The sequence below is a fragment of the Mesoplodon densirostris genome, chromosome 18, assembly GCF_025265405.1.
Source record: "Mesoplodon densirostris isolate mMesDen1 chromosome 18, mMesDen1 primary haplotype, whole genome shotgun sequence".
NCBI classification, from domain to species: Eukaryota; Metazoa; Chordata; class Mammalia; order Artiodactyla; family Ziphiidae; genus Mesoplodon; species Mesoplodon densirostris.
The window spans coordinates 40,998,997-41,015,435 of NC_082678.1; the positions used below are offsets into that span (position 1 = coordinate 40,998,997).

The following is a 16,439-nucleotide window of genomic DNA, read 5'->3' on the forward strand; positions in this document are numbered from 1 at the left end:
CTTGTCTGAGGTCACAGAGCTGGTAAGCAGTAAATTCAGATTTCAAACATAAGTAGCCTCTGTTACACTACAGAGGCTGACTTTATACCACTGAATTTTCTATTCACCTATTTGTCCATCCATCCATCCATCCACCCATCCATCCATCCATCCATCCATTAATCCATCCATCTATCCAACACCCCATCCATCCATCCATCCATCCATCCATCCATTAATCCATCCATCTATCCAACACCCCATCCATCCATCCATCCATCCATTAATCCATCCATCTATCCAACACCCCATCCATCCATCCATCCATCCATCCATCCATCCATCCATTAATCCATCCATCTATCCAACACCCCATCCATCCATCCATCCATCCATTAATCCATCCATCTATCCAACACCCCATCCATCCATCCATCCATCCATCCATCCATCCATCCATCCATCTTTCCTTCCAATCCTCCACCACTTAATCACATTTATTTTTTCACCTACTGTGTTCCTGCAGTGGTCTCTGAACAGGAGATATAGAGCATGTTCAATCTTTAGTAGAAAAATCTACCCAGACAGAACTCAGTGGTCACCCAACTGCCCATTTCTATTCACCTTACTGAGTCATGACCATCAACAGTAATAAAAGTTTTTACATTGTCTTAGCAGGCAACCTTCCATCAAATGAAATTCTGAGTAGAACACCAATATACTTCATTAGACTCCTGCTCTGCATGAGGCCAGAATAAGAGCCAGAGCCTTACTCTACCAAGTTCTTACCCTCCATTCAGCAGTCCCTGGACTTCATGGAGCTTCCAAGTTTGAAAACAAATGTGGCAAAAGAGTGCCAGATAAAAACGTGGAATAGTTTTGTCCCAATCTTCACTCACGGAGCAGGGGGTAAAACTTAGGTTCCCCCCAAATTAAGTGGGGAAGCTAGGAACCCTAGTTTACTGATAAGTCTTTTTGAGCTCAATTAACATGCTGTCCATGAAGACACCATGAATATCTCTGCTCACTGAAGTGGAACAAATGGAAACCAGCCTCCTGCCTCGGCCATGTCTCTGGATCTGGGAGCCACATAAATGCCACGGAAGGGAGGAAATCAGTTCGGCTGGTGTTCAGTAAGTTTTTCCGTGCCAAGAGCAAGGCAAGCTGCATAGTTAAGACGCCCTAGTCAGGACCTTTCTCTTTTCGGGAGCAGTAGGAACAAATTTATGCTGTTTGGATGGGTATGATAAAAGGCCGAACAGATGAACTATTCCATGAATAAACTATTCTGGTTAATGTTTTTATTCTTAAGGACTAATGAGAACACTCTTGTCTTTGAAGAATTTTCTAAAAGCGTTCCTGCCTAAATAAGTAGCATATACTGAATATAATTACTTAAAAAAAAAAAAAGCTAAGTTCTTCCATGAGAGGGCCACCAACCTAATCTTTAGTTCTCTTCACAGAGAAAACTCAATAAAATATAGACAATCTAGGAAATGGAATCCTATAAAAACTGGAGAATGAACCACAGAAGATTCTGATAGCTACTTCTGTGGTCCTTCTCCCAGAAGTAGAGTGTAGACATTCTACTCTTCTGGTTATGTGAGTCCCGGATGACTGAGCTTTTACTCGACTCTGCCGCTCTGGGGACAGCTAGAATCCTCTTTACCCTCAGCCTCATCCTTATCTACTGGGCAGTCGGGTGCTTTTATTCTCTGAAACACGCACTCCGGACAACTGAAGTGAATATATTTTTAATAAACACGGACCGAGGAGAATGGCTTAATTTAGTTCTCCTTTTTTCTGGTTCTCTCACAGTCCACTTGAAAAACACAGCTGCCGGCTTTGTGTGTGCACAAGACCGCTCTCCACATACACAGAGGCTCCGAATAGATGGGGAGAATCTCCTTTGTTGTGATAACAATGTTTGTGCATCTGCACCCAGCCGTTCTGCAGGTCTGAGTTGTCCCCGGCACAATTGGAATTCATCATGGCCAATAAGCACAGCCGAACTTAGCAAGGGAAAGCTCAGCCCGCCTGCTTTGTTTTCCAGGCAAGGCAAGTCACTGCATCCCAATGAGCGCCTGACCTGGAGCTGTCCCTCAATGACGAGCCGCAGCTAGGTACAGGGTCGACGTGCATCCCCTGGGACCCCAATTCATCCCTAACGGCATCTCCTCCACACACGCCATTCCTTGCCTCTCATGAATCATGTGAAAATTTACCCAGGCCTGGGAAATTCGGTCGCATCTACACCAAGCCTAGACTTTTTCAGAAATATGTGGACTGTCTGAGCATGAATCAAAGATCTGGACGCGTCAAGGCCAGCTACCGTTTGGACCTGGGAGAACAAAACTGCTACCAAGACTTGTTAGCAGGGTCACTTGGGCAGCCAGGTGACAGATGAGTTCATAAATGCACCTACTGCTGCCCTTACTGTTGACACCCTTGGTGTCATTTTCCTGATTTGCTACAAACACAGACGTAAATCTACAGGAGACGTAAATCTATAGGAGACGTAAATCTATAGGAGACGTAAATCTACAGGAGACGTAAATCTACAGGAGACGTAAATCTATAGGAGACGTAAATCTATAGGAGACGCAAAATGAAGGCAGTATTGCCCACTGGCTAAACACAGGGATTCTGGAGCCAGAGTACCTGAGCCAGAATTCCAGCCACTTAGGATACTGGTGATCGTTAGGCAGCTACTTAAGTGCCCTGTGGTTCTGTGTCCTTGCTGAAAAAACTAAGGCCAAACTAATAAGGCCAAAAACAATGGCCACCTCTTAGGGTTACTGTGAGGATTGAGTTCATGTTTGTCGAGCACTTAGAGCAGAACCTGGCACCTCGTAAGCACTAAACATGCGATTAATAAATCAATCCAAGTACAGCCTCCCCGTGTCTAGAGGCTCAGCCAACAGAACCACAACGAAAGTCCATGCGTACAGGTGCAAGAGGGGAGTCTTGGCGGGCTGACTCAACAATGCCAGATGGCAAAACTCCTGGTGTGGCGAGGGAGCCACATGGCACGGCTGTGGCTACGGGTCATCCTGGAAGGGACCCCCTACATCCCATACTTTCCCCTCAGGCCTAAGGTCACACACCAGCTTTTGCTAAACCCTGAACTTGGACTCTGCAAGCCAAGTGCAAAGACAGTGTCTATTTGTTCTTTCCTGTGAGGCCACCACAAATCGTGCTTCCGCAACCAGGCAAAGAAACTTCGAGATAAAAAACCAAAGGGATTCACATCATGGGCAAAACACATCAGGATCCTGTTGGGCTATTAAAAGAGCAAATGGGTCAAATGGGCTGGGGCAACATTTTCTGCAAAAGACGCAGTTATTTTTTTTCTTCCTTCTTCCTACCTCCCTTTTTCTTTCTTTTTTTTTTTTTTTTTTTTTTTTTTTTTCGGTACGCGGGCCTCTCACTGTTGTGGCCTCTCCCGTTGCGGAGCACAGGCTCCGGATGCGCAGGCCCAGCGGCCATGGCTCACGGGCCCAGCCGCTCCGCGGCATATGGGATCCTCCCAGACCGGGGCACGAACCCGTATCCCCTGCATCGGCAGGCGGACTCTCAACCACTGCGCCACCAGGGAGGCCCTTTCTTTCTTTTCTTTCCATTTTTTTCTTCCTTCTATAAAAAAAAATTATAAACATCATTGTCATTTCCAAGTTCAAGTACCTTCCCATCAATGCCACTATTGAAAGGGTGGGGTACACAAGGGTGGGGTTGCCCAGGTGGGCAGACCTCATGCCAGGGAAGTCAATATTGGCTTCCCATGAGAATTAACTGGAATTGCGTCCTAACAATAGAATGGACCACCTCCAGGGGGAGGAGGAGCCCCAGCGGGAGAGGCATGAAAGCACCTCATCAGCCCCTTTCACCCAAGAGAGTCTATAAGTTTAAGATGCTAAAGACAAGCATTCCCGTGAGGCCACGTGAAGACAGCATTCTTATGTGAACGTAATGTTGGAGGAAAATGTATTTTCTTCTGCACCCCAGGGCTGTTGCATCTGAAAGGACAGACTCTGTGTTCCTGAATTTCCCAGGTGTGCGGAGATCAGAATGGGCCGGAGGTGAACACACCTCCACAACTTGATAGCCCCCAACCCACAGCAGGGCCAACAGGCCAGAGGGGGCCGAGGGACTCACCCAAGGTCATGGGCACAGGAAGTGACAGAAGTTGCCATTAGCCTGCCTCCTATCTCAGGAAGTGCTCTAAGGCAGGGAAAGATGGATGACGACCTCCAAGAGTGAGGGCAAGGGGGCTTTGCTAGGGGACCCTCGAGAGCCACAAAAACAGGCAAAGGAAGGGAGGTCCATGTCCTCTTCCATAAGGGTGCATCTAAGCACATCCTACCTTGTCCTACAGTGGTGTTGGGACAGCGATGCAGGAACAGGCAATAGGGAAAGAATGGAGGGAGGAAAGACAGAGATCGCTGTCCTCTTATCCCCCAGAGACAGGGCCAGCCGTCCTAAGTCTGCCTTCAGGACCCTAACCTCTTGTGCCCATCTGGTCACCCTGGCAAGATGGAATGAGGGGCGCCCTGGGTGGTGGCATCATCCATCACAGAATTCTCAAAGCCAAAAGCGAGAGAGTTTCTGGATTCTAGAAATTCAGGGAAATACAAAAAATAAACAAGAAACAAGAAGAGGGGAAATAAGCGGGAGCCCCCAGAGGGAATTCGAGAGGGAATTCAAAGCAGCCTACAGGCAAGCATCACCAATTCAGCAGAAATGGGGGCAGGCTAATCCCAGTCAATAAAACAGACAAGGAAATTATAAAATGCTTTAAAGGAAATACATTTTTACTGCTTCCTGGGCCACTGCAGGATTACAGACTAGGCTAAAAAACAACATTGATCTTTGGAGAGCTACTTTATTGAACAGATAAGAATGATTTGTAATTAGCATGCCAATTGTCTACAGAAGAGTCTGCTTGAAAACAGTCTGTCTTTCTGCCTGGCGGATGCACCCTGCACAATCTCTGCAGTCTTGTCTGAGCTATTAATCTGTTCATCACAGCTTTTTATCAGAGAGAGAAAAGGAAAGCAACTTTGCTGAGGTCCAATTTGGATAAATTTTGAATTAGCAGAGTCTGAACTGATGCAGTTTAATGAAGTTACAGCAGGACAAGTTCAAGAAGGAGAAAGGGAGGAAGCCTGGAAAGGAAAAAACTCAACAGAAGAGGAATCAAAAGAAGGACAGATGGAGAAAGCAGCAGCAATGGACAAATCCACCGAAAGGAACAAAAAGAAACATTTTAATGATGTGACTGAAGAGAGAGAGAGAGAGAAGCCACAGATCCTCCGCTAAAGGCCAGGTTCTCTTCGCAAATGTTCAGAGTGGGGAAGAAGCTGGCTGCTGAGGACCCGAGAACAGAAAAGCTGCGTGATTTCTCATAGCACGAAGAGCCTTCGGAGCCACCGGGATGGCATTCCTGGGAAAGCTCAGGCAAATTTCTCAGGATGCAGGAAAAAGTCAGAGGGGGTCCAAGAGGGAGGCTGGAAACCAGATTCTTCCCAGAGTTCTGGAGCAGCCTCAGCACTTGGGCTGGGCCTCCTGCCTGGTCATTTCAGGAGGTGGGTTAACACGAGCCCACCCTCAGCTGCCCAGACATCGGGGTGACTGAGGCCAGAGTCCCTACTGGTAGGATCCGAGGCCGATCCGAGGGCTGGAGGCGAAAAGCTCTCCTGGCAACAACTTATTTGCTATTATGGGGTTCAGCCCCCTCTGTGCCCCTGGGTGACGGCAGGCGTCTGCATCCCAGGACCTCAGCAGCGGGGGGATGGATGGATTCTGGACACACCCCTGCGCCCCCTCGCTCCGGCACACATTCTCAGGGTTCAAATCCCTCCTCGCTGGAGCAGCAGGATGGAAGGAAGAGGGAAGAGTTGCCTGTCTGGGTGTGAAGCATCCTTCCCAGAAGAGGACATTTGGCTAAGGGAACTGCGACTCTGTCCAGAGGACAGATGTCCTAAGTAATGAGACTTTAATGCCGGAGCTAATGGGAACAGTACACGAGACCACAGGCCAAAACAGCGAGGAAGAACGAGAGTGTCTGTGAAGCCTTCAGAAAGCAGTGACATCTCTCCCAAACACTAGGGGACAGGGCCAAGCTCGCAGCCACCCAGAGCCTGGCTGGAACCCAGCCTCCACAGGTCCCAAGATGGGGACAGCGGCTCTGGACAAGGAGGACCAAGGGTGGGGCTGCAAACAATGCTCAGGACCTCCACGTTCCCACCCCCACCTCGACCCAATGGTCAGGGACCCCTGCACTGGAGCTGCAGACCCCGGGGTGTGAGCCCCGCCAGGGACCACCACCGTGGCCGTGACCACACGTGACCGCCACCACCAGCCGCAACAGCTGGAGCTGGAGGGCAAAACCCAGGGCTCCTTCCCTTTCACAGGCTTTTCAAGACAGAGGGCTTCAGGGCCCGAGAAGCAGAGAAACGCGGGCAAAGACTGAGGGATGAGGAAGCGGGCCGCGGAGAATGAAGACCAGACGGCAAAGAGCAGAAGTGGGGCAGAGAGGCAGGGGTGAGCGGGCCGGAAGTCTGGGTCCTGCACGCACTGTCTCGAGGTTATACGTGGGGCAGGGAGGGGAGCTGTGATAGATGGGGCTGCTGTGAGCCATCCGTCTCTCCATCATTAAAACCGGCAATGGCCCGAGGTCCATCCTCTCGCCCCCAAATCACTTCTTTTCTCTAGTGCCCCATTACTCTCAGGAGCCAGGACTCCTGCAGAATTGCCCTGGGGTCCTTGCAATACTGTAAAGGTTTGCCGGGGGCGGGGAGCTGTTTTAAGGGTTTTTTTCCAATTAAAACCCATGTGGTTTTGTTCATTTGTTTTTACTCTTTACGTATTTATACTGTCTTCACAGTTCTCCACCAACGTAATCCATTCTTGAAGAGGAGCCCTTTCACTGCCCTGGGCACCTTCGTGCCCTGCGTGCAATGCCAGTGAGGCCACCAGCCCGGCACTGAGGTACCCTGGTCTGTAGGTCACTCACTCTCCAGTCCCTTACAGCGATAACTCGTCCCAGGGCACGAGTGTGTGGGTCTTGGCTTGCTCAAGTAGTCTGAGTATCACTGACCCGTTTACATTCAGAAAGGTGAGAGCCAACTGCCTTGTTGGCCCCCAAAGAAGATAGGGACCAACCATGGACCAGCTGTGTGACCCTGGGCAAGTTACTAAGCCTCTGAGTTGATTTTGTCATCTGTGAAATGGCCACCAGACCCAGGGTGGTAGAAGGATGCAGTGGGATAACGCAGGGTGCCGGGTACAGAGGGAGCCCCGGAGAAGGGGGGCTCTTCTGAGGGTTTCCTGTTCCCCGCCCTGCTTCACCTATGTGACCTCGAGTCCTCATCCGACTGAGATCTCAGGTGCTCAACACCAGCTTCCTGGAGTGATGGGTGACGGCGTCCTGTAAGCTCCTGGGAGACAGAGTTCCCCCCTTCCTGACGCCTGAGCCGAGGAGGGGGGTGCCCAGCCGCAGAGCAGGGTGCTCGAGAGTGACTGTTCGGGGGCGGGCAGGGTCAGAGGCTCTGCCCCAGCCCCTCACCACCCACCAACTCTCACTGAGAAGAAGGCATCCCGCCCCAGCTACAGCAGCACACCCGCTGCTTCCCCAGCACCGAAGTGGAATAAGAATTGGCCACAACTGCTGCACCTGGTGGCCCCTTGTCACCAGCCCTTAAACTCCGCCTGCCCCACCCTTGCTCCATTTCTGTGATCAACCTCGTGGAATGAACACACTTTTGGGGGGTCTGGGGAGGCGCAGGAAACGCACGTTAGGACACTAGTGGCGACGCCCACCGGGAATCCCATCTTCCTGTGCTTGTAAACGCTTCTGCCTCGCCGATGGCTCTCTGGCCCAAGTGGTGACCTCGTCTGGATGCCAAACTGCAGAGGGGCTGGCATTCAGGTGGAGAGGAGGGAGGGCAGGGCACAGCCGGCACCTGGCTCTGACCCCAAGCCTGGCCACACGCATCCCAAAGAAATCGGGTCCTTTTACCCTCAGAATCAAATTGAGAACCCAAGTTGCATTTCTCATGCAGAAATGTGGGACCATTTCTTAACCCTTTCTGGGCAGTTATTTGAGCCATTTTCTGCATATTGAACCCCATTCTCTTCCCCTCTCTCCCAGCTCCTCCGCTGTCTGCCCAGACACATTGAGAGAGCATGAAGCTGATTTTCTTAAGGTCGGTAATTATCCTTCAGTGAGGGGAGGGGCTCCTTCCTAGTGGTCCTCACGAGCACGGGGCTCTGATGCCGGGCTGCCATTCAGTACCGGGACGCCTCCTCGGGGCACCTGCCTTTGGAGGCAGCTGACACAGCCCCTGGGCCAGCAGGTCTCCTTACTGGAGGCCCCCTTCACTTCTGATCAATAACCAGCCAAGCACCTGTTTCATCCATCGGCCTCAGCCCCATGACATCGCTGCTTACAAGAATCACATCTACCCTAGGAGGATAAAAATATGCTACCATCATGAAAAGTCAAAACAGCATGCATGGGCTCTGAAAGCACTTCCAAGAGAGGAGCCGTGGCAATATTTCCCAGAGAAGAATCAGCGTGTGGCCTCCCAAAGTGACTGCTTAGAAGGATGACACATTAGGATAGGTATGTCCTGGTTCTTTCCAAGGAGGACTCGGGCACAATGCAGGCAAAAGCCCCGAACTGCATGCCACAGACGTTAATTTCTCATAATGATGGGACCCAAACGTCCAGCTTCATTAGCCATCCTCCCCAAAGCTTCTCTGAAGCCCTCACCTTGTATTCACCCTGGCCCTGCGGTCTCTCAGCCCAGAGCTGAGAAAGGGCAGGATGGGCACCAGTTAATGTACGTCAGCGGGTCACAGAGCTGTCTTATACACAGGGAGCCATCCTGGAGGACAAAGCTGAAATCACTCCCTCTCAGGACCACGGGATGCCTGGGGTGGCTCTGGTCTCTGGTCGGTTGGACCAGGTCGCACCTGGTCAGTTTCAGCATCCCCACCCATCTCTGGGACAGAGAGGAAGCATTTACAGCCCGTATTTTTCATTACAGGTTTCTGCCCATAGTTTTATCCAGTGACCCACTGCTCTGGTTCACAACTCTTTGGCCTGTGCTATATTTTCCATCTTCAAATGGGCTGCATTACTCAAATCTTATTAAAGGATAATAATAATAAACTTAGATCAAGGTATTGCCCTTTACAAAGGAATTCGGAGAAACTGCCAAGGACCGGGGAAGATGAACAGAAATCGTTTTAGTGGATGGAAACACTAAATGAGAAAGGGCGGAAAAAATGTAGGGAAGCAAGAGAAGGGAGAAGGCTGTCACTCACATCTCTAAATATCTGAAAGTTATTTGTACGTAAAGTAAAACAGAATAGATTTCCACTGGGCAAGAAAACGAGGCTGTGGCCCAGGATACCCGCACCCTGGCTTCTATAGTTCAAGATCACTCACCCACCTCCCTGAGGACCCCTGGCATTGTCATCTGGCCTCCCTCGGCTTCAGCTGCTTGGCTTACAAAATTAGAGAGTTAAGTTAAACGACTTGCCCACAATAAAAATTCTATGGTTCTGTAATGGATGACTAAATAATAGAAAGCACTACTCTGCCTTTTCAGAACATTTTGGTTTTACTTCTAGAGATTAAAAAAAAAAAAAGACGAGGTTAGCAATCTGTCCTGAATGGGTGTAAAATAAGCCTGCTCAAGGCCAAGGGTCTGAGACCCTCTGAAGGGTTGCTGGTAAACCCTCCCGCCAAGCCGTCTTCCCTGTCTGCAACATCCAAGAATGAAGATGCTGGAAGTGGGGGGGTCATAAATGTGACTCAGGGAAAAATAACAGGTAGGAGTTTCCTAAGGTAGAGAAAAGAGGGGAAAAAAATCACAGCAGACAGTATTTTTAAAATGAACTTAACCTAGGCCCTCATACAGTCCGTCAGAGCTCCCTCCCCTGCCACCAATCTGATCTGGTCTAGACACAAGGAAGTTCAAACCACAGTACTGTGTATCTACGGGATATATGCTGTCAAGGGATGTACTGAGAATTGTAAGACAAAATGCACTTGAATTCACCCTAATGTCAAACATAGACTGTGCAGGACTTTGGTGGGGGCGGGGGTGGCAGAGAAGGCTAGTGGTGACACCCAGCAGCCAGGGGCTGGGTGCTACTTCTAACACGCAGCGGGGACTCTGGCTGACTACGGCAAGGAGCCACAGAGTGAAGACCTCAGGGCCATCCTGGCAGGCCCTGGAAAATCCGGCAGGGGAGCTGGGAGGATGAAGCTTCTTTCTGCGAAGTTCCCTTTTCTGGATCCCAGGGCATGTCTGTCTGGGGTCACCTCTCTCGGTCTGCTCACTTTTTCAGCCCTTAATCACTACTTCCTGCACAACTGATCTGAAATCGACTGCACGCTCACTTGATCTCTCATTAAAACAGGTTGGAAACAGTGCGCTGGACTTTTTCTCCTCCTGTGTTTTGGCACCCGAGAGAACTGTGGGTCAAGTCTTAGTAACTCAGCAGCAGGTTCCTCCGAATGAATGTGCTCTGGGCGTGGGACAGGGTTGTGGGCAGGGAAAAGGGACCGATGTGGTGCATGCCTTCTGGGGCTGGGGTAAGGTGGCAGAAGGCCAGGAAGACAGCAAGCAACGTTCCAGGGAGGACTGTCCAAGGTCAGGGCTTTTTGCATGGCTGACCTGCTCAATGGAGAATGAACTCTGCTTTGCCTCGTGGGTCAAAGGTAACATACACTCGACAGGCTTACCTTTTATAATTTGAAATGTTCCTTGCCCACAACGGGTGGGCAGGGCTCATCTGTTGAATGAATACATATGCACATAGCTGCAGGGGTCAGGAGGAAACCAAGCACGGAGCTGGGCAATGCCACCCACCTCTCTCACCTGATTACCCTCCTCCCTTTACTATTTTTGTTTCTTTCTGTCTTCCCGGTATCCTTCCCCGAACCCCTCCCTCCATAAGCCTTCTTAAATTCTTCCACAATTTCACTGCTTTCCCTTCGTGCATTTTTTTTTTTTTTACTCAAAGAAAATGGAAAACATGCAAGGCTAAGACCTTCAGTCCAAGGCAAGATGCTTTCTTTTTCTTTCCCAACAACTGCTATCTTTGAAGTTAAAAAAAAAAAAAAAAAAAAAACCAAGTTGACTCTCAGTTTAGATCAATTCATTATAGTGAGCCCACCGTGCTTCAAAAACTGGAGTGTTTGGCGTGATTTGACAATTCATTGCTCAGGAACCTAGCAAGAGAACTCACTAAATCAGCCGGCAGAGCGGCCCCGCTACTGCAATTATGTGGTCTGTGAGGACAAAACAGAGCTCTTTGGGTTTGTAATTAATTTCTGGAGGAAGAAAAGGTAGGACACAGTGTTCCCTTGATGATTCTAGAAATAAGCAGAGGAACCCGAAGATGAAGGTCCCTTTTGATGGCTACCAGGGTCACCTCCTAATATGCTTCCTTTTCCCTTACAACATCGGTCATCCAGGTTTTTTTCTTCTCCACACCAATCCCCACCTTAAATTCCTCCATCCTTCATCCCTGTGCAGGCAGTGGGAGGACCCCGGGCACCTCTGGCCTCACCAGCTTGCACCTACGGCATCCTAGTAGCTTCCTGACCTATCTGTTAATTAGCCTTCTTTTTAAAAAGCCACATAGTTCCTCCCTCAGAATGATTCTCATCTCCAAGACTCTAATGAATGAACACAGGGTGAGGAGGAGGGAACGGGTGGGAATGTGGGACGGCTGGTTTGAAACCCAATGCCAACAGGGAGCCCGCCTCTGAGGCCGTGTCCTGGGCACAGCCCCTGCCCTTGGAGGCCATGGCAGCCCCTCACTGAAGAGACAGCCCCAGGGAAGCATCGCAGAAGCCACTCGTGAAACACTGAGATGGGCGGACGCCTGCGGGCCGGCAGCTTGAGCCTCAGCCCGGGCAGGTGGAAAGAAGGGCTAGGTGGGGCCAAGATCCTGGTGGGAAACGGGGTTCTGGGTGGGAAAGCTGGGCACCCGACGTTCAGGGCTCTCCAGATCCAGAACTCGGCTGCGCCTCTGGTCCCTGCGGCCACCTCCTTCCCCTCCCTGAGGTCCAGCTGAGAGTCTGTGCTCACGTGCTCTGGTGTGAGAGGCGATGGCTGCCCCCCAGACACGGTGGGGAGGGCGGGGGGGGGACTTCTCACACAGATGGCAAGGTCTAATCACTTCTGGAAAAGACTAAATCTTCCTCCCTGCGGGGGCTGGAGAGGGAAGAGAAGGCCCGCCCTAAGGGGGCAGAGAAGGCAGATGGCTCGTCCTAAGGCAGCGTCTTCCTTTTCACCCTTCTAACACCCCCACAAACACCCCTCCCGCTCAGCCCGTCTGCCCAGCCACCATCTTCGCAGAGGCTCACACGCTGCAATCAGTAAAATAATCTTTGCCTTTCCAGAAGGGAAATGCCTTTGCTGAACTATTTCAAGGAGTACGGAACCGAGCGCGTATCCCACCTCTTCTGTGGACCTCTGAGGAGTATACATTCCTTCTCCTTCACTTTCCCCAGGGAGGACCCATCGTGGTGTGAATATTTATCTCTTTCTCCATCGTTCTCTCCTTTTCCCGACCCCAGGTCCCCAACAAGGCAATCTGCACCCCAAACTCCCTGAAACAGCAAGCAACGACCTCTGAGGCGTGAGCAAAGTGGGAGCGTGGTGGTACCACTCATGCACGCCCGGGAGTCGGGGGGCTGCTCCTGCAAACGTGCACACTCACCCCGACACGCCTGGGAAGGGAGAGGTTGGGGTGGAATGCTGTTGTGCCTGAGTTATCCAGAATGGAAAAATGCTCCCCTGACCTGCACAAGGTCATTCAGGGAGTATCCTAGATGGATCGCTCGTGCTCTATCCTCTCTCCCACGCCACTCCCAAACACGAAGACAGGCTCCGTCCCCTACCTAAGAAGCATCAACATGATGGCTTCCCAAGCACTGAACAGGCGAGACTGCAGCTGCTGGAAGAGGTGCTGTGAACTGAATAAAATCAGGAGGTGAATTTGAGGGAGAAACAGCCCACATTTACATAATGGTCTGAGGGCTGAAATGCATCGCCCTTCCCATGGCTACCTCTGTTTCCCAACCTCGGCGAGAAACTGCCCCCACGGCATCACCACTGAGCCGCACACCTAAACACACACTAGTCGCCCTAGTTTGGAGTGGGTTGGGGAGTCAGCGTGGTGGGGGGACAGTGACATCTCCAAGGTCAAAGCCCATAGAACTCAGGCCAACGCCAGCATCCAAAGGCCATCAGCATCCTCCCAGGTGATGATGAATAAATTCAGTAGGAGGTGGAGGGCAGGGCAGGGGGCAGGTCTCCCCAGGGGTGCAGAGAAGAACGGCTCGGGGAAGAGAGAAACCCAAAGAGAGCTTCGTGGGAATCCACTGACAGGAGGTCCCGGCCAGAATGGGAAGTGTGACGAGAGGCCAGAAGCACAGAAGAAGGGGAAGGTGAACAACCGAGGGGACCAGAGGCAGAGGCGTAAGCACCAGGCACGTCTGCTTCAGGAAGCGGAGCCAAGAGAGAGAAGTCTTTGCCAGACAAAACCCAAAGGAGGGGGCGTCTTGTCCTGCTTTTGCTCTCTCCATCCCACCGACCCTCTGCTTTTAAGAGCCAGCACTGACCACAGACCATGTGCCACGATTCCTCCGTCATTTTCCAGGACCAACCAGCCACAGACTTACTCCCTGAGAGATAAGATGGGGGGCGGGATGAAGGCAGTGGCACTTCAGGGTTAACGAGTGAGGCTGATAAACCCATCTCCTCTCAGAAGCACCCAATTCCAACACCCGAGTCTGTCAACATGAAAGTACCCACACTTTGTGGATTTGACTCAAAATCTGCCAGAGAGTATCATCTTTTCTCAACACTCAAAGTATCCAGGGGGGAAAGAAATCACGCCCAGAAATTTCTATCTGCCTTTCTCTCTCTTCATCAAGGTACAGGTGACTAATGTCCGCAGCAGCGGGGGAAGGTTTTCAGGCCCAAAGGATAACAGACAGAGTGCGGAGATGAGCTAAAGCTGTACGGCTCGGGGTGCGGGACTGCCGGGCAAACTCAGAGATCTCTCTCTCTAACTGGTCTGGGCGGTGTGGGGTGGTCCCGATTACTAGGGCAGTGCCCACACCATGTGCCAGGGATGGAGGCATGTCCCGGGGCAGGGTTTGTTCCTTGAAAGACTGTTGAACCACGTCCAGCCATTCATCAGCACTAGGGGACTGGAAGCAGAGCTGAGTTTGCACCCCCCTGGGGGCATCATGAACAGAGTTGTAAAGAGAGGCTGGTTTCCCGATCCCGAGGGGCGCTCAGGGAGCTAGAGGGCGGGGTGGGAGGGACGCAGTCAGGGTGAAACCTTGCACAACCGTATTTCAAGCTCTTGGTGTAAGTTTCGGTGGGAGGCAGCCCCCACTGCCTCCCTATGGAAACAGTGAAAGATGCCCACCGGCTTGAACACAGCAAGAAGTGTTAACTCACAGAGTTCTGCCCACAGGGTTTAAAAGAACAAGTCCTCCAGTCTCAGCGGGAAAGCGAAGCATCCCACTCGGCAGGATGCAATGAATAGACACCATATGCCCTTGGTCAAGATGGAATGGTTAGATCTGCATTCCTTCTCACCCCAGGAGGCTTCTTTTCCGTATCACCCGCATCTCCAACACACGGGAACACCCAGTTCTCACTCTTTTCAGCAAGGTTCCAACATCGTTCAATCTCCTACATCCAAGATGACGCTCTGGTTTGACTCAGAAAACCGTATGCAGTAAGAGCCAGCACCGAGGCGCCCACCTGCCTTGAAAACTGCACCCTGGACCCCTACCCAGGGTTACGGAATGTGTACAATTCTTAGACTCAAACTCACGGACTCCACCACTCCCTACTTTGCCCTGTAAATCCCCCTACCAACCAAAGCATGCGTTCACGGTTCTGAAGAAATGGAGAAGAGGGCACAGAAGGCTCCGATTTATTGCCTGTCAAAGAGGCAAGGGGTGCTCAGTTGACTTAAAAGACTCGAGAGAGAGACACAGACAGAGAGACCCGGGGAAGGCGGGTGCCAAGAGCCAGGAGGACAGGGAAGCCTGGAAAGAGGGGTGAGGCTGCCGGGAGTCTGGGGGCAGGCCCCGGGCGGCCGCGCTCACCTGTGGATGTTCATCTCCCGAGGAGGGCGGTGGGCCTTGTCGTACGAGACCTTGGCGAAGACGCCGGCCACGATGACGAAGGCGATCACCCCGCAGGTGATGTAGACGGTGAAGTTGGTCTTGTCCTTCTCCGGGTCGTACTTGTTCTCGGGCCCCGGCGACACCACCTTGGTGCTGGGCGTCTGCACCCACACCGGACTCTGGTAGTTGGTGCACTGGCGCTGGTCCAGCTTCTCATGGCGCTTCTTGCAGCAGAAGCGGTAGTAGCAGGTGCCGCAGCAGTACAGGTAGCCGCTCTCGCTGTTGTTGCACTCGAACTCCTTGTCGTACTGGCCGCTCACGTCGTAGTAGCCCCAGCACGTCTCGTAGGTGACGGGCGCGCTGGCCGCCGCGGCCACCGCCGCCGCGGGCTGCCCCCGCCGGCTCCCCGCCTCCGGGCCACCGGGTGCCCGGACGGTGCCGTTCAGCTCGCGGCCGCCCCGGGCCAGGGCGCCCCCGGGCCGCCGGCCCCCGACGGCCGCGGCGCCGGCGCTCAGGGTCCGGTTGGCGGCGCGGCCGCGGGCGCCCGAGGCGCCGGGCAGCAGGTCCAGGGGCTGGAGCGAGAGCAGCGGCAGCAGCAGCAGCAGGAGGCGCCGCAGCGCCATGGCGGGGCCGGGCGGGAGGGCGCGGGGAAGCTTCCGCGGCAGGCCGCTCCCCGTGCCGGCCGGCCTCTGAGGGGGCCGCGCGGGCCGGGCTGGCGGCGCGGGGCGGTCAGCGGCGCCGGGGCGATGGCGCCATCGGGGCGCGGGCGGCGGCAGCGGCGGCGGCGGCGCGCGGTGCGCACGGACCAGCCCGGCGCGGGCGGCCGGGACTCAGGCTGCGCGCCGGCTCCGCGCTCCCCCCGCGGGCTCGGCGCGCCTCCCGGGCAGCCCCATCCCCCGCCGGCGGCGGCGGCGGCCCCGCACGCGGCTCGGCTCAGGCGGGACCCGAAGCGCGGCTCCCAGCGGCGGCTGCGGCGTGGTCCCGTCCGGGCGGGTCCTGCGGGACAAGACGGGGAGCTGGTCACGGGGTGGGGCGATCGGGAGGCGGGAGGGGAGGGAGCGCGCAGCCCTCGAGGAGCGAGGCTGGGGCCGGGAGGGGCGCGGAGCCCGCTCCCGAGACGGGGCCCCGCGGCCCCGAGGCCCCGGGCGCACGGGCCGCCCGCTCCCCGGCCGCCAGCCCCGCGGCGCGCCCGCGCCGCCGCCGCCGGCTCCCCGGGACGGAGCGGGCGGCGCCTGGGGTCGGGCGGCAAGCTGGGGAGCGCGCGGCGCCCGACCTC

General features: G+C 53.4%; 1 protein-coding gene across 3 annotated transcripts in view; it reads right to left on the reverse strand.

Annotated features, from left to right (window-relative positions):
* Nucleotides 1-15,786, reverse strand: part of SHISA6 (shisa family member 6) — a 244,690-nt gene extending 228,904 nt beyond the window's left edge. For all 3 annotated transcript variants that reach the window (XM_060082458.1, XM_060082457.1, XM_060082456.1), the window contains exon 1: nt 15,143-15,786. In XM_060082458.1, coding sequence (XP_059938441.1) covers nt 15,143-15,786 — 644 coding nt within the window. The remainder of the gene's footprint in view (nt 1-15,142) is intronic.
* Between the last annotated feature and the right edge of the window lie 653 nt (nt 15,787-16,439).